Genomic DNA, 20,866 nt, shown 5'->3' with positions numbered 1-20,866 from the left:
AAAGAGCAGCTAATTATGGACAAGGCTTAAAATCGTACTTGTGGTTCCACTGCAGGGGCATAAAATTATCATTTTTGTTTCTAAAGAAAGGTCCTTTGAGTGGAGCATAATAGTGCTTGGACATTTCTCGCATGTCAGAACATTTAGTCCCTGCAATAACGTCTTTCATTAATCCACACAATACCTTTGGAAGAGAAGCTACTTGTAGTAGATAAACTGGGACTTAGTCATATCTGCCCCCTGATTCTATAATCATTCTTTGCATTTTTAAAACGTAGATAGCAGGAGCAAAACAAGAGATGTATTCCAAAGAAATACAAGAGGACATTGGAGACATTGCAGCACATGTGAACCATGGCAATGTACATCAAATGTGGAAAAGGAGAAATGAGCCTCAGAAGGGTAGACAAACAGTGCATGTGAGAGGCACACAGCAAAGAGAGGGCAGGGCTGCTACTGCATGGAGTTTCCACATGTAGCATAGTATTTTGTGGAACTGGATTGTACAGCAAGCCAAAATCTGTTCAAAACACCTGTTAGGGCTGCAGCACATGCACCGAGGAGCTGCTTTTCATCTCTTTAACTTGCTGCAGGCAGCATGCTCTGAGGAAAGGAAACTTTCCCTCAAAGCCTTGTTGCTCAGGGTTTGATGGAGGTATTAATTCCACAGCTGAAGAACAGTCTCTTTTAACTCAGGCTGAACATGTGACCTTTGTGCTGTTCTTTTAATATGTCTGATGCAGGCTGATTTTTTTTCAGAAATTTAATCTTGTGGTAAAATAATAATGAAAACCCACACATGACACCAAAAAAATAGGAGAGAAAAGGGAGATGCTAAGTCATCAGGTGTTTCCAATGCCTTAAAATCTGTAATGTTTTCTTGAGTCTTCAAATTAAAGGTGCAGATCTAAGGGAAAGCAGAGGAGCTCCAACCTCAGGGAAGGCTCTCTCCTTCCCTGGAAGGATGCCTAGTATCAATGGGGACCAGAGTTTTGGTCACTTGGCTAAGTCATGGGCCACTCCCACCAGCTGCCTCCAGCTTTACAGATGCTTCCCACTGCCTAAGCCATAGAAACCACTTGGAAAAAGAGGCACAGGTCTGACTCAGTGACCACACGCCATGTCCCTAGACATGCACCCTGCACATACAGCCAATAACAAAGCCCTGGGCCACCACAGAGTGCTCTTTGCTAAATAAACACTGTCGGGTAGTAAACACTGTCAGGTAGCTAACGGCTCCAATTTCAATTCAGAGATTGCAGTCAGAAATCAAGCAATAAAACAGCTTCTCTGAATGAGTGCTTGTAGCAAGAGGTAAAATACCAGAAAAACGGAAAACATGTAGAGAGGGGTGTATGTTCATGCACACATACACAGGGAGGTACCATTATCTTATTCTGTGCCTACCAATTTTTCACTTAATTTCTCCTTTAATATTTTTTGGCCCCCAATACTCTTCAAAAGCTTACACTGTGTGTAATACATGACAATTCACCATACCTTGGGGCTCCAAGCAGATGAGCTGTCAGTAGCATCATTTACTTCAAATCCCTGGTTGGTGTCCACTTCCAAATGTCCTGCCGTGGCTTGCCGCCTAATGCCATCAGCAATACTGGACTCCATCCTAGGCTCTTTACGCTGCCCCATGCCCCTACTCTCAGTTGTTGTTCTTGAATCAACAGATAAATGGTCATCTTCGCAATAAGATAGGTTGTCTTGGTAACTCAGTTGGCTTAGTCCATCCAGATCTAATAATTTTCAGAAGAAAATAATTTCAGAGGGATTAGAAGAAATTCCTCTCCCTTCACCTCCCAAAATGTGCTTTTCTCTCTTTTCCTTTCTTTTGCACTCATCTCCAGTGTATGAAGACAGTTTCTACCTCTGAGTACTGCAGCACTGAACTTATAAAACACCATAGCCTGTATAAATCAGCATTTGATGGAATGGACATGGCTGCTTCTCATCCCATCCTGAAGTGAGAAACCGTCTGCCTTTACTTGAAGAAGTTAACCACAAAATGTAATTATCAATTGAGTTTTTGGAATATTGAAGTGCCTTGGGGCTGCAAGGCAGCCCCAAAGCAACTGCTTCCATGAAAACACAGGTCAGACAAATAACAGAAAAGCACAGCACAGGCCTGATGAACAGGTATCAGCAATTTGCTTCTATGCAGGAGGATAAGGAGGAGGAAAGCACAGGAGTTAGCATTACCTTAAGCAGTTGGTGCTGGTGAGGAAAGAAGTTTCATAACAGGGTGCACCACAACTCTACCACCCATCCCCAAGAACTTGGGTTGCTCATACCAGTCCTACAAACCAACTAGGAATCTCCAAATCCCATACTGGGGCTAAATTGTCCCAAGAGAGACTGAGGGGAGATGTGTTCCCTCATTTCCTGATGGCTTTCATTAGTTACAATTCATCTGATCCTACGCACTTCTTCCATGGGCTAAAGTAAGGTTTATCAATGAGAACAAAATAGTTTTCTCTGGTTCAGAGTACAGTATCCTCTTCCCATAGAAGTCTCTATTGTGAACACAGAGCGTTTACTTGAAGGTATCAGTGAGAGCTCTCTGGGTGGAGTGACACAGATAATTACATGTGCAGGGGCACAGATGAAAAAAATCATGATTTGGCCTTGAATGTGTTCTGCAAGAACTTTCAGAAGAAAAACAGGGACCTTCCTCCTCCTAATGTATCTGATGCCAGGCCCTGCTTTTGTTTTGCCTCCCTTTCTTTCAAATAAGTAAGGAGCAGTTACAGTGGAAGAAAATAAGGTGTGCTACCAGACTGCTCATGATAGCAATGAAAACAGAATGCCTTCCTTTGCAAACACAGCTGTTTGCGGTTTAAAGATTTCACAGAATGGTTGAGATTAGAAGGGACCTCTGGAGGTCATCTTGTCTACCCCTCACCCAAGCAGGGCCATCTGCTTGCTTGTCCTCAAACCTGCAGGTTTGTTCTCAAGAAGGTCGTCACTACAGAACAATCATATTTTTCAAATTTGGTCTCCAACTCAAACCTTTAAAAAATAGCATTAATTACTGTGTTTAATAGGAAAAAAGTAATTTGTGTTGGTTTAGATGAATCCATGTTTTCATTCCCAGCCTGACAAATGATACAGGGAACCTGGTAACAACTGTCACAGAGAAAGCTGAGGTACTCAACAACTTTTTTTTGCCTCAGTTTTCACTGGCAATTGCTCATTCCATATCTCTTGATTCCCTGAATCTCAAGGCAGGGACTAGAGGAATGAAGTCCCACCCCTCGCAGAAGATGATCAGGTTTGAGATCCTCTGTGGGACCTGAATATATACAAGTCCATGGGACCTGGTGAGATGCATCCCAGGTTTCTGAGGGAATTGACTGATGTAGTTGCTAAGCTGCTCTCCATCATACTTGAAAAATCATGGCAGCCAGGCAAAACCCCCCACCGGCCAAAAAAAGGGGAACTTCACACCCATTCTTTAAAAGGGTAAAAAGGAGGACCCTGGGAACTACCACTTAGCCTCACCTCTATGCCCAGTAATATCATGGAACAGGTCTTTCCTGGAAGATATGTCCAGGAATATGGATGACAGGAAGGTGATTAGACACAGTCAATATGGCTTCACAGAGGGCAAACCCTACCTGAGTAATCTGGTGGCCACCTGCGATGGAGTGACTGCACTGGTGGATAAGGGAAGAGCAAAAGACATCATCTAACTTGACTTCTGTAAGGCCTTTGACATGGCCCCACACAATATCCTTGTCTCTAAATCAGAGAGATAGAGATTTGACAAATGGAATATTTGATAAATAAGGAGTTGCAGTGAATGGCTCAATGTCCAGAGATCAGTGAAAGTGATGTCCCTCAGGGGTCCACACTGGGACCAATACTATTCAGTATCTTTATTAATGAGATAGACAGTGGGATTGAGTGCCCCCTCAACGAGTTTGCAGATAACATCAAGCTGAGTGGCACACTTGATACACTTGAGGGAAGGAATGCCATCCAGAGGTACTTTGACAGGCATGAGAAGTGGGCCAATATCAACTTCATGAAGTTCAGCAAGGTCAAGTACAAGGTCCTGCACCTGGGTCAGGGCAATACCAAGTATCAGTACAGGCTGGGGGATGAAGGGATTGAGAGCGGCCCTGCAGAAACCTTCACAGTAAACATGCTGTTTCTGATTCATACCCGCTCCACAAAAAAGAAAAACAGAAAAACAACCAACCAAAACAAAACAAACCAACCAAATAAAAAAAAACCCCAAACCAAAAAAAACTCAAATGAAACACCCTCCCCCTCCCTCCAAAAAAAACCCCAAACACCAGCAAAAACCAAAACAACAACAATAAAGGGAATGAGGATTATACTTAGGAAACATTTCCTGGAGGTGTGTGGAAGTCCATGCGCTCCTTGACTGCTCTTTCAGTTTAACAGCTCAGAGATTAGGAGAATAACTTTATCCCCTTTTTTTCGACTATGAATAGTCTCACATCCTCCCTCCCAGTAAAATGCATCAACCATGGGCACTTCAACAGAGAAGTCTGAGAGCACCTCACAGCTTTGTAATTATGTGTAAATATTACATATGTAATTATGGTCCTCTTCTGAGACATGGGAGATGATCCCTCAGGAGGAACAAGGGATCCAAATTCAGGTCTCTCTGTGCTCTTCTCACTCCCTTCTGAAATGCAAAGCCCACCTCTTCTCCTCCTCATCCTCCCCTGGCAGACCTAGTCCTGAAACTGAGAGCCCTCATTGTCTCACCATTGCCCTGAACTGAAACTCTTGAGTAAGGGTAGAAAGCAATTTGATTCTTTGGTATTACTCCCATTCTTCTCTACAAAATCAGAAAATAGAAAGAAGTAAACACAAGAACATAAGCAAGAAATAAAATAACAGAAATTCCACAAATTTACTGAGACTGAATGGGTACAGACACTCCTTAAGGCATTTAATTAGCAAGCCAATGTCTAATACACATTTTAAACAGTGGGTCATCCATCAAAGCACACACCACACAGCAGGCTTTCAGAATAAAATGCTACTGTAGTAAGAAATTATCCCCACACAATTGTCTTGTGGTTTTGACTCCTGCTGGGATAATATCTAGATCAATAATAGAGGAATTTACAAAAACTACATTAAAGCCATGAAAGGCTATTCATAACAGGAGAACTCCAGAAATATATTAATAGAGCAAGCCATCTCCCTAAGACTTGGGCACAAAATGTGTTAGGAAAGAAAATGTAGTATTCAGGGAAAGGAACGGAAAAGGTGATTCACCAAAACCATTCAGTGAAACAGTCTTTTTCTTTAAATTTAAAGTACTTTGCTAAGAGATGATCACTTACAAATACCAGTATTATAGGATCATTACAGGTAATAACCCAACTATACAGACTAGAACAACTATACCTCTCCAATCACATCCATTCTAACATCATATTCACAAAAAAAAAAATGGTGAAAACAAAAGTTCTTCATGTAAAGGAAAAGGTCAGAGCAGTAAAATGCCTGTAATTTACCTGAGAGATCTTTACAGAAGAAAATGTCAAATGTCTTATGAATACCTGACATGAATAAACAGCACAGTGTCAGGGATATACATTGAGACAGCATTATCTAACTATTTGAAATTTAGTTAGCCAAAAGTCCCCACAGAGCAATAGCAGTCAATTCTAAAATTAAGGGCAGACAGTACTTTATACTAAAAGAGTGTGATTTGATTTTTTTTTTCAGTCCTGCCTCCCAACCTTTCCCTGCTGTGTCACACGTGCCCACAGGCCAGGAAGGAGGCAAGGGGAATACTGAGGAACATAAATTACCAATAAATCAGGAAAGTCTGCATTCAGGATTGGAGAACTGGCTATGAAGAAACTGAAGAAAGTGATGAGCATCACCTCCAAACAGAATTCTAGAAGGCACTGGCACATGGAAGCATCTATCCAAAGACACGGGAAAGCTCAGCACATCAAACACTGAAAATCAGGCTGGAAAATGTCCCCTCACATTTGCAGGTAAGTGGCCTGGTTAACCTACAGTATCTTTCTTCTTTTTCAGTGATACACAATCTCTCAGTTCTATGAAGCACTACAATGTGCCGAAGAAATGTCCTGAGAGGCCTCATCACTTCCTAAAACACACTGCCAGAGTTATAAGATGGAGTGTAACAGTTCTTGTTAAATTACCACCACATAGTTCATTGACCAGCAAGAAACACTGAGATGAAGAGTTCCATATATGCCTATTACCTTTGCTATGCCTATGACCAAGGCAATGTTTGCTTTGTGGACTGCTGTGAATCATTGTACTTTTACAAGAAAAACAAGTCTCTTCTTTGTGATTTTCTAAAATGAAAGAAATTTGATCCTTTCTTCTAGACTGTATATAAACTGTACATAAACACATGCTGAAAGTTAAGAACCTGTTTAAATATGGATCAGAGGAGGGAAGGATTTCAGTATGGAACTAGGTACTTCTGGACTTGAAATCCTCCTACCTACCACCTAACAGTGATTTTCAAACCTCTCTTCCCGAAAGACAGTAACAGCAGCAGAGATATGAGTGTGTAGGACTGAGGCATATTTGTCCTCAAGCAGCACTAATCCTCTGGCCTGGCTATTGGTACAGCCTCAGTTCCAAATCACTCTATGGTATCCTGGCACTATGTGCTCCTTCACACTGAACCAAACCAGGGAGACTGAGCAGTACTCCTGCCCCTGGTTATTTTGAGATTAGCCATCAAAAAGTGCTAAAAAACTTCCTAGAAGAGCCTCAAAGGAGCAAAATTATTATCTAATTACAATAAATCTAAACAAAAATGGCTTGTAAATTTTAGGGGTTAAAGAGAAAAAGGATCTTAAATTTCAAGTGACATTTTGCAATCAGGCCAAGATTGTTTAATTTACCACATGCTGGGTAATGCCTGAGAAGACTCCATGTTTCCAGGACTAAAATAGGCTCTTTATTAACGGTTGATTTGCAGAGATACTGTGGGCAGAGCTGGCATTCAAACCATTCAGCTCCCCAGGAGCATCCTCCAAACACTTCCTTCCTGCAGTGAGCACTCCTCTTTCCAAGCTCTATTCAGGTTACTACAGAGATTTTTAAGAGGCGAAAGTTAAAGCTAAATGAGTCCGACATGCAGACTGTCATGACACTGATAACAGAAACAGAAGGTCAAGGAAAATCTCGTGTAAGAACATGATGTGAGAAAACTTTGCCATATGTCAAGGCTGAGTGGGAGAGAAGCTATTCAGGGCTCTCCGAGATGCTCAACTTCACTGCATGCCTAAATTTGTTACAAAGTTCTGATTTTGTGAGAAAACTACCAGCTATATGAGGAAAAGGTCTGGTAAGAGAACACAAGGAGAAGAGAAGTCTTGGGCAGAGTCCAAAGAAGGTCTGAAAGTGCCATGAGCCCAATCTGGACTTGACATTTTTGAAAGATCCTTCATCCCTCCCACCCAAAAAAGTCCAGATGACATGCTCAGCTGAAACAGTGTTTGATATACCCTCAGGGCACAACGATGGCTTTATACCCACAAACCTGTCTATGTGTTTTGTGATCACGGCACCAGCTAGAGGCCAAAACAGACTCTCACGCAAATGGAGTTTTAAGACCAGCAACTGGAGGGTAGCAGGGTGTGGGGTTATCTAGGATTTACCCCAACCACTCAGCTTTTCTCCCAAATAAACGTCTCTTATCAGGAGCCGTGGGTGTGTGCAACTATTGCTGTACACCCAGTAACAGCAGCTCTACATGCCTCGGAAGCCTCTCTGGGTTTGAAGGAGACCTGACATACCCAAGGATTAGTTCATAGGCACTTGTTCGTAACGAAGGATCTAATCTTGAGCTTAGTGAAGAACGAGGCAGAATACCAAATGTCTCAGTGGAAGTAAGCTTCAACATCTGGTTTCATCTAGTTTCTGAACACTTATTTCAACAACATTAATATTAACTCTTAAAAGAAAAGTAAGAGGAACTCTGCACCATGTTATGCCAGAAGAAGAGTTCAATGGAGAGCCGTCTCTTAAAAAGATCACTCTAATCACAGGGTGCAATAAAATCAAGCAATTATATTTCAAAATTAAAACATCCTACAGAACTAAAAACAAAGGGCACTTTCACAACTCTTCCCTCTAATGAACTTCTCCAGATTTTAGAATGTGTTCAGGCCAATTCTCTAAGTAGCTATGTTTTTAAATGCATTTCATCTCTGTTTGTATAAAAGAGTCATTACATTAGCCCATATAACATCATAAAAGTCTTCCCTTCTGTGCCATAAATTTTAGTTTCTGTCATTGCCTGACATTTGGCGTATGTGCTGGCAAATAATACAGCATAATTCACTGTTCACCTTGTGTTTGCAAAGCTGTTACAAAAGGAGACATTCAACTTCTGCTAAAAGACTTGCTAAAGAAGTTACTTACATAGCACAGATCAAAAATAATTAGAACAAAGTCCTGCAGTCTTTACTCTGGCAAAATTGGTGATAAAATCCATGAAAATCCCAGCAGATTAGGAGCCAGAATTCAAAAGCCATATACAGTTAATGAAAAGATCTTCATGGACTTCAGCAGGACATGGATTCAGACTCTTGAAGTTGCTAAGCCACTGTCCATCATATTCGAAAAATCCTGGCAGTCAGGTGAAGTTCCCGATGACTGGAAGAAGGGTAATATAACCCCCATTTTCAAGAAGGGGAAGGTGGAAGACACAGGGAACTACAGACCAGTCAGCCTCACCTCTGTGCCTGGCAAAATCTTGGAACAGTTTCTCCTGGAAAACATGCTAAGGCACATGAAAAACAACGAGGTGGTTGGTGACAGCCAACATGGCTTCACTAAGGGGAAATCCTGCCTGACCAATTTGGTGGCCTTCTATGATGGAGCCACGGAACTGATGGACAGCGGCAGAGCAGTTGACATCATCTACCTGGACTTGTGCAAAGCGTTCCACACTGTCCCGCATGACATCCTTGTCTCTAAATTGGAGAGACATCAATTTGATAGATGGACCACTCGGTGGATAAAAAACTGGCTCGATGGCCGCATGCAAAGAGTTGTGGTAAATGGCTCGATGTCCAGTTGGAAACCTGTAACGAGTGGTGTCCCTCAGGGATCGGTGTTGGGACCGGTCCTGTTCAACATCTTTGTCGGTGACATGGACAGTGGGATTGAGTGCACCCTCCGCAAGTTTGCCGACGACACCAAGCTGTGTGGTTCGGTTGATACGCTGGAGGGAAGGGATGCCATCCAGAGGGACCTTGACACGCTTGTGAGGTGGGCCGATGCCAACCTTATGAAGTTTAACCAAGCCAAGTGTAAGGTCCTACACCTGGGTAGGGGCAATCCCAGGCACTGCTACAGGCTGGGCAGAGAAGAGATTCAGAGCAGCCCTGCAGAAAAGGACTTGGGGGTGTTGGTTGACGAGAAGCTTAACATGAGCAGGCAGTGTGCGCTTGCAGCCCAGAAAGCCAACCGTATCCTGGGCTGCATCAAAAGAAGCGTGACCAGCAGGTCGAAGGAGGTGATCCTGCCCCTCTACTCTGCTCTCGTGAGACCTCACTTGGAGTACTGTGTACAGTTCTGGTGTCCTCAACATAAGAAGGACATGGAGCTGTTGGAGCGAGTCCAGAGGAGGGCCACGAGGATGATAAGAGGGCTGGAGCACCTCCCATATGAAGACAGGCTGAGAGAGTTGGGGCTGTTCAGCCTGGAGAAGAGAAGGCTGCGTGGTGACCTCATAGCAGCCTTCCAGTATCTGAAGGGGGTCTACAAGGATGCTGGGGAGGGACTCTTCCTTAGGGACTGTAGTGGTAGGACAAGGGGTAATGGGTTCAAACTTAAACAGGGGAAGTTTAGACTAGATATAAGGAAGAAGTTCTTTACAGTGAGGGTGGTGAAGCACTGGAATGGGTTGCCCAGGGAGGTTGTGGATGCTCCATCCCTGGCGGTGTTCAAGGCCAGGTTGGACAGAGCCTTGAGCACGTGGTTTAGGGAAGGTGTCCCTGCCCATGGCGGGGGGTTGGAACTAGATGATCTTAAGGTCCTTTCCAACCCTTACGATTCTATGATTCTATGATTCTTACCTCTAAGCATTTTAGAAATGAGCTGCAGGTAACCAATAAGGAAACCAAGTAAGCGAGAAAGCAAGATTCAGGACTTGTTCTCCACAACAAAAGAACCTCTCCATGTTGAGGCTACAGATCTTAGACTCCAACTTCTTAAACTTTATTTCATGCAAACAGTACCTTTGCATTCAGATAGCTATGTACCGTACTCCTCTTGTCTGGAGAGTAAATGGCTGAATTTGGGTCTATGGTCTATGCCTGCTGGTGTTGCTTTTTCAGATACTTCTGATCAAAAACTTTGTAAGCACGACACAGAGATATCAAACTGCTTAATCACCTCATCATCACTGCCTGAAGATGCTGTCTGGTCTTCATCCTCCCTGTAACTGTTTACTGGGAAAAAAAATCACAACTCAGGCTATAGACTCTCTGCTGCCCTTGGCCAAGAAGCCAGACAACACAGCACATTCCTAGTTCTCAGATGGACCTTCCAGGGAGAAAAAGGGGACCAAGAGCTTAGGGAGGATTTGGGAATGAACTTGAGAATCACCTGCTTCTTCAAACCTGTGTAAAGTCTGTGAATTTCATATTGTATCAGTAACATTTACATATTACTAGACCTCACCCAACTCTGCATGTGACTCTATTGGTTTTTTGGTAAGGTATTTGACAAAGTAGAACACAAAGTAAGACACAACACAAAGAACCACTTGTAAAATCATTAGCATGTGCAAAGACTAAGTAATAAGCAAAGTACTTGAAAACTTTTTCATGCTTCCAGGCCCCTGCAGCTCCTGCTAAGGTGGAAAGGGAACTTCTTTTGTGCAGAAAAAGCAACTCAGACATAACCTGCTCTGGGTTAATACCATGAACACATAATTACGGCAGTTGGCTAACAGGCGCTGCTGACTCCATCTGCCAGCAGCAGAGGAACTCAGGAGACCAATGTAAATTATAACCTTTAAAAGTGAAGATATGCATTTGACCACATCCCTGTGAGTGCCCTTCCCCTCCTGCTACAACACGTGCTTTGAATATGAGATGACTGCACCCTCATTAGTGCGTGAATATCCGCCAGATGGGTGAAGGAGGGTTCAATACATACTATATATATACTTGGCCTTGCTTTATCAGGATTAAAATGCAGAGGCATTTGCTGATCTCCCTGCCATCAGCATCAAGGCAGCACAACAGCAGGATGTCTTGACCCACTGACAGCACAGAGCAGTGGGGATAATGGGCAGTTGGTGTGTACATGCATGTTGTGTGTGAACAAGCCAGCTGTCTAGTGTGGTCGGTGCACTGCCTGCTCTTGAGCATGGAATGTACGATACGGTTGCCAAGATTCACTTTGATAATCACCATGGCAAACCCAAGCAGCTGAAAAAAAGGACATTGCAGACAAATGGGTGGAGGGCAGCTTTCTCAGTGACACTGCCTGGTTTGGGAGGGAAAGCATGTTTTTCCACCTCAAATCTCACACCAGTCATACAGCTAGAGGTGGGGAAACTGGATGCTGATTTTACACACTGTGTTGGGTCTATTAAAAATCTGTAGTACAAACTTAATGACAACTGCTGTCACTGCTCCATAAATTTACCTGCTGCTGCACAGAAGACAGCACTCAAGTCTGTGGGCAGAGAGGACAAAGCAAGGAAGCTGGCAGTACCAGAGCAAACTGTTCCCACCACCAGCCCAGCAGAAGCTGGCTTCTTCTATACTGCCACGCAGGTGGGTTTGACCCTCTGGTCTGATTTGCCACAGTCTGACAATAAGCTTGCTGTTCCTTCTAGAAAACTGCTCTCAACTGGAGGAAAAAACTAACAGTTCTTACCTTTTAGACATTAGTTTGTAAATGATCAGTGACCAGCTACCATAAAAATTGATTATTTTTATATAAGCTGTTAAAAATCAGTTTTAATTAGTAAGTTAAATTTAATTTTCTGAAAATTTTTTAAGTAAGAATTATTTCAAGCTGTATCAACCCTATAGCCTAAATGTGCTATGATCTACTCAAATAAACCAAAACACATAAAACTCTTCAGCCAACTGTGTTGTCAGTTCACTACCTGCAGCTCATGCAACCTCTACAAAATTAATTTAAATGCTGCTGCTAAGTTCTACTTATCTGTGTATGACTTTTGGCTATTTAAGATAAAAAATAAAAATTATTCCAGTTAAAATAAAGTCCACTCTTCACTCAAACAGCTTACCAAAACATCCTGAGTAAAATATCATCTTTAGTAATTAATCCACATCTTCCCCCATTTTATGAAACAACCATAACACTATAAACCTGGGTACGAGGGCATGAGGCTGTATACTTGATGTGCTTTAACATACTGTGCAATTCTGGTTATTACAAGAAATTTCACAAAGGCCATGTGGATACAGCACTCCTGGACCGCTCCTGTAAGGGCACTCTGGTTACCCACATGCTAAAGAGAGCAGAGCCCTTTTTCTAAGACAGAAGAGGAAAGGTGAAGGGATGGAGGGAGGAGTCTGGCCCAGTTTGATATGTTTATTGGACACCTGACTTTGATTTTAACTTTACCAATCCCCAAAGTATGACTCCATCACTTGTTATAACACTGGATGCTATTTCTTACTAGCATCTACGCAAATTAAATGGCGGCACTGGGCAATCTGTATCAAATGCTTGATACGTCTGCTGCTGAATCTCTGCCTGAGCAGCAGACAGCTCCATGTCAACTTAATATTTCTGTATTAATAAAACTAACTTTACCCAGGGGAGATAAAAACGTTCACCATTCAAATATACAAGTGTCCTGATTAGGAAAGGACAAGGGGGAAACATTTTCTGTATCACCATGGAAACTGAAATAAAGGACCCATAATTACAATCTAAATTCTGGAAAGATAATGAATACATCTTGAGATCTGCAGATGTTGCATAGCATATACATATTTCTAGCAACTTCAACTCAATTACTCCTATGCAGCATCTGGTTTACAAATCAACTTCCCACCACTCATAAGGAGGCATGTGGGATTTTTTTTTCCCCGGAGCAGATAGTGGGGGAGGAAGGAGGGTGACCTCTTTTTCTTGAAAGATATTTCAAACTACCACTATTTATTCAGAAATTTCAAACACTCAATCAGTCACAAAGTTAGCTTACCGGCATCCAAACACACTAAGCTAAAATGCATAAAATAAATAATTCAAGAATTCTCCGCAGTGTTACTAAGTATAAAGAATAACTTATCATTTGTTCAGTGCTTATCCAAGAAAAAAAAAAAAAGAAAAAAAAAGAACAAAATACATAGTGTAGGTGTAAAATATAGATGTAGTGCATGTGTCCTGTCTGCCTGCATGTCAAAAACCCAGCAATAACAAACAACAGTCATTTTGGCTGAACAATGAAAAGTTTGCAAATACCAAATATCTGCTTTTCCTATACATTTAATGCTGCCCTTCTGTGCCCACTTTCTTCTTAAAGATTTTGATTCTGTTTCACAGAAGTCAGTGACAGCTTCAATGGAAGAATCACCAAGCCCCAAAGGAAGCAGAAGTACTATAAAAAAAAAATTATTTGACCTTATAACCAAAGACGATACCAGTACCTCTGTGCATAATGCATATTCTTGGAGCACCCCAGGAGCACTCTGTGGCGTGTTCTTTGCTATTATAGAAGCAGTCACATAGGCCTGGCCTTAAAATTTTCATGATCAGGATGACAGAGAGAAACAGTGACCTGCAACGTTTCCCAACACAGCAATACCCAGAAATGCACACAGAAAGAAAAGGGCTTTTCTTCTAAACAACTGGAAAGGTCTGCTGCAAACACGGGATTTGTTAAAGCTTTTCTGAAAAAAAGAAGGAACAGTTTGTAAAGGAAACATGCAGCAACACATGTGGAGTTGCTACTGCCAATTCCTATGCAACTACAGCTCTGATTTGCACTGTCTTCAATCTGCAATCTTCTTGCTCTTGTTGTCAACCATTTGAACTGAAGTTCAGACTGAAGTACAAAGTAACATAACTATCTGATTTACAGTCTTGACTAATGAAGGCACCCCGTAGCTTCACACAAAACCCAAAACATCCAACTAGACCTCAAATGTATTTAAAATTGATGAAGAATGCACTGTGATACAGTAAACCCATGCTTCTACACATGACATTATGGACAAAGAGACTGCGCACAGCGACCGTGAATCATTGTCTAACACAAATTGGTCATACCCTAACAAAGAAAAGGCTACCTTCAGCTGGGCTTTCTCCTTGCACACAGACCTATGTGGTTTTGTCACTTTCTGGTAGGTATACCAACCAGGGAACCATTTGGTGCCCAGTATTAAAGGTAAGGTACACTGATGAGTGTCAAGTGACAGTGTCCTGCTTCTACAACATGTCAATCTCTACCTCTTCATCTGTTCCAACCACATGACCAAACCAACTGGGAAGCTCTCAGAGGCAAACACATTTGGGTATTCGGGTGTTTCCATGCAATGCAGGGAGAGAGAATCACAATTTGGCAGCTTTCATACCAGGGGAATTTTCCCACTAAAAATAAATAAATAAATAAACAAATAAATAAATAAATAAAGGCTAGGAAGTCAGAGAGTAATTGGAAGCAAGACATTATTTGGCTCTGGCCATCAAGAAACTCTATAGCCAAACAATACAGCAGTCAGTGCAATAAATTCCAATTCTGCACACTGCTGTGCAAAGAAATAGAGAACTGTCCACAGAAAACAGCATGAAAATCAACATATTTTCCTGTTGCTTTTTTCCTACTCCCAAATTTGGATTTCAAAAACAGGAACATGGGATTCAGCTTCAAACTGACTCTCAGTTTGCCACCTAAGGTTCTTCCTCAGCTAAAGGAAATGGCAGCCAAGAAGCAGAAGCACAATCATCCCTGATTTTACCAGTCACCTAATTTACATTTTACGTGTGGAGTAAGATTGAGTCAGGCTTCATTTATGCTACTGGGTTTTATTAGCACAGGTCCAGGATTTGTGGAAAAGTGGAGGAAAAAAGAGATTACACACTGTAGGAGACACTGCCAAGCCAGGAAAACCCCTGGTGTGGATGCAGTTACATCCCTTTGTCAGCACAGGTTAGGTTGCTTGAAGAAAACATACAGCTGCAGAGGCAGAAAAGCACCTTCTGTCAGCAGATGCTGTGTCTAAGCTGGAGACACTGCAAGATACAGTGTATGCTCTGGGGTGTGGGGCTGTAAATGCTCATGGACTCGGAAACTGAGCAAACTGCTGGATCCCAATGGCTGATGAGTTAGAAAACACTGTCTTTTTCTTCCAACAAAAAATAACTTTCACTTTTTAAGCATTATATTTAAGACAGTTTTTCTGGTAGCTTTTGTACTACAATGGGTTCCCCGTCAATCACCTCTTCTACTTCTTTGCTTGGCTTGGATACACACTTCTCCTTCTAATGCAAGGGAGTAAATTTGAAGATCTCTCCACTACATTTAAGGAAGTTTCTCTGAATTGGCACTAGCTTCCTAGACAGGGGACGTTCAGGCTGGATATAAGGAAAAAGTTCTTTACTGTGAGGGTGGTGAGGCACTGGAACAGGTTGCCCAGAGAAGTAGTAAGTGCTCCATCCCTGGCAATGTTCAAGGCCAGGTTGGATAGACCCTTGGGCAACATGGTCTAGAGTGAGGTGTCCCTGCCCATCGCATGGGGGTTGGAACTAGATGACCTTAAGGTCCTTTCCAACCCTAACTATTCTATGATTCTTCCAGATAATGGCCTTCCACCTAGCAGAAATCAAACTGGCCAAGGAAATGCTCAGGGAACCCAGGACACTGACTCTTGCTCCTCTTTAAAGAGGTTTCACTACGCCACACTCGCAACCTGCCAGACCCAGCATATGCATGCTGATTACGCACCATTCATAGCACCCAAAACTGTAACCACAAGTCTCTGCTGATTAACAAGGTGAAAATCAACTCTCTTATAAGGGTATTTGTTTGGGGTTGCTACAGACAACAACTGCATTGCAACAAGGCAGATATCTATTTTCCCACTGATTTTTCTAATTGAAACTTTCTGTTTGCTACCAGAGGGTTGATTCACCACAGTCCCCCTTCACCACTGCTGTAACACCACCATTTCCATAGCACTCCTGGGAAAATCACAGATTACAGCAGCAGCAGTGGGTGAGGATGTGGTGCAACAAGACTCACATGCGTTCAGGATCAAAGCTGTTACACAAAAGGGACAATCCTGTCCTCCTTCCCTTCCCCTTGTTTCAGTTTTAGCAATCATGTGGCCAACTCGCCTTGAGTCAGTAGTAATAGGGAAGGGGCAGGTAACTCTCAGCTGAAGGACCGAGCTGGTCCAGTTCACCACACAGTGGCATGCTTGTGAGGCCAGACATGGAAAGTAATACAACTCTGTGATCAGGGAAGGGCAACACTTACCAGCTGCAGTTTTAATCACCTACTGACAACTGCAAAACTGAAGCCTCAGGCCCAACGGTTTTATACCTACATTATTTATGGCAATAAGACTAGACCCCAAAATTGACCCTGCAAAGCAGAAGTTCAGCAAACCTCAGTGCTCTCATTAATCCAAATTCAGGGCTTTCTCTCCAGCACCACCACTCTCATACTATTTGCTGGAAAATACTCCCACACAGATTATGCTGCTACATATAGACCATATGGGCTCCTCAGCCTGAGGAGAAAAATGCCTCCAAGCACCGAGCTTGTGTGGGCAAGCACTCATGACCAGTGCAATGAGCTCCCCCCAGGGACACTTCCTCTCACATGGATACTGAGCTCTCTACACAAGGGAGCACCTGCCTGAAAATCAGAAAAATTTTAGGTAGGGTGGTGAAGCCATGACAGCATGAGCTATTATCAGGGTCACTGGAAGGGATTTTCTACAGATTTTGCTATGAACTGATTTAAAATTTAACCTAAGTCATTCATGTTGGCCTACAAATAGCTACTGAGGAAGCCTCCCTAACTGCATCTGGGGAAACTGCAAAAGAATCACGCAAACAGCGTACAGAGATACCTGCAGAGGTACAACCCAACTACACCTTCCTCATTAGTTGGAAGACTGACATAGCCCAACAATACCACCAACTGTCTATAAAACTGCATACTTTTTCCTCCACTGTAATCTTCCTCTCTTTTTTCACTGCAGCCTTTCCCCTCAGTTACTAAAACTTTCAGGAGTCTACAATGCCACTCAAAATGATAACTGCTGCCAACAGGTCATTCCAACAGCCAAAAATTAACTGGGCACAAGGAAGTCATACCTTATATGGCAAGAGGTGAGGAACAACGCCAGCTCATCTTTTGGCAGAGTGATCTCATCTCATGTAAGCTTATATTAGCAATTCTTGTGCTGTTAAGCAATGCAAAGATGCTAGGAGGAAACGAAGATGAATTATCCATGCTTCCAGAGGTCCTAATGGTCATTCCCTTCTGCAAGCATTTGCCTGCCATCATGAGTTTGCATAAGTAGCCTTCTACAAAGTGAGCTAAGCTAGCAACACTGACAAAAAAAAAAAAAATACAGTAAGTACTACTGTTTGTATCAGCACACAGAAATACTATGCTCCAGCTCTGCACAGAGTGCTGCTAGTATGCCTGCACGTAACCTCCACCACAACACAATGAGATCATTCACACCTGCCTCGCCTGTAGTAGGAGATGGAAGGTGAGGAGGCAGGGTTTCTAGGAGAGAGGCAGCATTTCCCAGATGCCGCCAAGATACTGTTTATCAGTAAATGAAGCCTCTTGAGTCCTAAACAACCTTCCCAGAGGAAGATAGTGTTGCAATTGCCATATGGGGAGTGGGAAGTGGATGCCACATAGCAAAAGTGGATCAGAAAATACATGCACAAACACACACGCTCACACACACATTTTGTTCTGTAACAGCATTGAATGGTAAACTCCATTTCTCCCTCTCAAATACACCCTTCTCCATACAGCTTATGCAACCTTCTAGATGGCAAGAGCAGATGACAAGTACTCCTGAACACAGCATCCTTCCTCATGCCCCCTAAGGACCTAGACACAAAGCAGCTCTGCCCACCAGACAAGGAACTTGGTGAAAACCCAAACTCCTGATCTCCAGTGAGCTTAGAAAGATACTGTGTCTAAAATCACTGACTGAGGGTGAACAGCAATGTTGACATGCCCAAGACAGAGCCCACAGTGGTAGGACCTTTGAAAATTTTTGAATCACTCCTTGGTTTCATTCCCTCAGCTGTAAAGCCGATATGCCGCAATCCACCCTCCTTTCAGGTCTATTGTGTACTCCCATCAGCACACACTTTGGCACCAGAGATGAAGATCCCTTATAATTTGAAACTTTGGAAAGACAGAATTGCAAAGAAGTACTTTAAATATAAAAAGAAACATAGTACCACCTTCACAAGGACAAAAGTCTGTGCACAAGCACTTTCTGAGTGGTTCTGAATTTCCCAGAGAGAAAGCATTCAGTGCAAACTCACGTCTGCACTTCATTTCAGAAAGCAGCAGACTCGTACTGCTTTCTTCAGAGAGCAGATGCATATCCCCAGTCACGTTAGCGCTTTCTCCCACTTGAGCAGCCAGGAGTATTTTCTGTGAAGTGCTTTTGTCCACTGCCTGTCTTCACTTTCCTTCACTTAGTCCTAGTGGTGCTATTGATTCAGTGTAGCCTCTTTAAATGTCCTGCTTTGAGTACAGGCAGTGATTTTTAGAGGGCTACGTTCTGGCTAGAACACTAGCTGGCTCCATAGTCAGACAGGTGATAAAATTTATAAACACCTGGGATCTTTACATGGAAACTGGCCATCTATCTACTTTAGTCTTAGGTTCTAGCAGAAGTTCTATTTATCACACAAGCACCATCTTTTTGTTATGGGTATATTTTGCTGTATGGGTTTATAGGACCTCATGAAAACTTCCTTCTTGCCTAGGAATTCCTGACTGTATGAAAGGTCATTTACTGACGTCAGGAGTGCTCATATACAGCAGAAAGAATAATTTCCTCTACTACAGCAATTACTGGCAAGAAACAGTGACCCCTGTTAAGCTGGAGGCCAAGGTAAGTAAATGCAATAGTGCTTTCTAGTTTTAAAAACTCCCCGAGCATCAGAGGAGGCCTCCCCTTACACATGTATTGAGGATAACTATCTAGCCATCTAGACAAGATTCCTATTAGGACGTCAAACTTCTTACTGTTCCAAGGTCGAAAATAATTATTGTAGTGCAACTGAAATGCAATCTTTAGCTAGCACTGAGATTGTCTAATTGATGGCGAAAAAGATCTCCAAGGACTTCATGCAGTTTAAGTGTAGTGATTACCTGTATATTACTCTAGGGTTATGAAAACAATGTCAGATAGCTTGGGAGACTCTTCAGTCACAGAACTCTCTGTGCAAAAATAATTCAACTCTGATTCAGAAAACTCAGTTCTGCTAGTGTGCCTGTCCCCATGCCTTTTTAGAGCAGTGCCTGCTGAATCTGCTAACTTAATGGTCACTTTGACTTTTTGTTTCTGAAGGACGTGGTCCCTGAGGAAGAAGTGGGCTAAAGCCATTGCATTCATGGCACAATTATTGCTGCTCTTCACCTTTTCGTTATTACGGTTTTTTCTCTACGGATTCAGGCTGGGAAGCAGACGGATTGGCCAGCTCTACCCCTCTGCTTGCAGTGCACTACTTTTAGAAGTGTCTTATTGCTCCACTGCTTTTTTTCAGTTCTTTAGCCAAATGTGTAATGATGGATTTGGCAGCCACAGTCTTGCCAGCCACCCCAGTCAGCTGAGCAGCAGTGTCTTAGCTGCAGGGGGATGCAAAGGCTGCTCTCTCCCCATTCTGCAATGGGAGACAGTTTCTCTATCAGAAACACTGAAATTAGACTATGAAGGAATGTCTCAAGGAAGCTGCAATAGAAAGTTCATCTGTATTTGCAAAATTTACAACTATATGATTTGCAAACAGTGGCAGGGATCTGCATGCATGGAAGGGGCTGCTTTCCCATCACTAACCTCTTAAACCAAGCACCTGGCATTTCCTGCCGAACTACTTTCTCATTTTTGAACTGTGGATCAAAAGCATTCAAAGTGAAAAAATTTTCCCTGCATTTTCTTGAGTCCTTGTCACAACATTATTAGCATCCTTTAAGTACAGACCAGGACTTGGCAGCAGCCAAACCTGCACCCTGCTGATTATCATGCCTCACAGTGTCTAACAGACGTTTGACTTAAGAATCCAAAAATTTCATTGCTCAAACACTTTATTAGATCCCTAAGCCTAAAAATGGTTTTCAATAATGCGTGTGCTGCTTTGGGGCCTCAGAAAAGCCACTTTGGGAGCTAGGAAACATTTCCTGGGAGGCAAAATGACATCAAAAACATATTTGATAAAAAGGAGAAGGGGTAATGATGGTTTTTAACTATAATGTTATTTTACTTCATCTCAGAAGCATGCTGTAAGCTTAAGAGAGGAGAACAAATATTGGATTTTGTTTTGCATCTTTTTTAAAACAAAATGATTCTCATCTTGGGTTGTTGTTTTTTTTTTCCCTAAACCCAATAAAATATATATATGAATGACCTTGTAACAGGTTTCTATGCCTCTTTAATCACCAGTGGCTGCTAAATGAAGCATATCTATTTTCTGTTACATTACTATTGGCAACCAGGTCTTTAGTAAGTGCCCAGAAATATTTCCATGGCAACAAAAAGCATTCACATTGCTACTGCTTTGTGCCAATCTAGGTTTAAAATATTCCATTGTGGAGAGAAATATGGTACATTAAGTGAAATAAAGTCAAGATGCAATGTTCTGAAAA

General features: G+C 42.4%; 1 protein-coding gene across 4 annotated transcripts in view; it reads right to left on the bottom strand.

Moving 5' to 3' along the window:
- The window catches only part of SYT16 (synaptotagmin 16), a 114,531-nt gene that overhangs the window by 24,407 nt on the left and 69,258 nt on the right, over window positions 1-20,866 (bottom strand). For all 4 annotated transcript variants that reach the window (XM_030481368.1, XM_030481366.1, XM_030481369.1 and 1 more), the window contains one exon: window positions 1,501-1,748. In XM_030481368.1, coding sequence (XP_030337228.1) covers window positions 1,501-1,748 — 248 coding nt within the window. The remainder of the gene's footprint in view (window positions 1-1,500; window positions 1,749-20,866) is intronic.

This window comes from Strigops habroptila, chromosome 4 (genome assembly GCF_004027225.2).
Source record: "Strigops habroptila isolate Jane chromosome 4, bStrHab1.2.pri, whole genome shotgun sequence".
NCBI classification, from domain to species: Eukaryota; Metazoa; Chordata; class Aves; order Psittaciformes; family Psittacidae; genus Strigops; species Strigops habroptila.
This window is presented reverse-complemented; position numbering and strand designations above follow the sequence as displayed.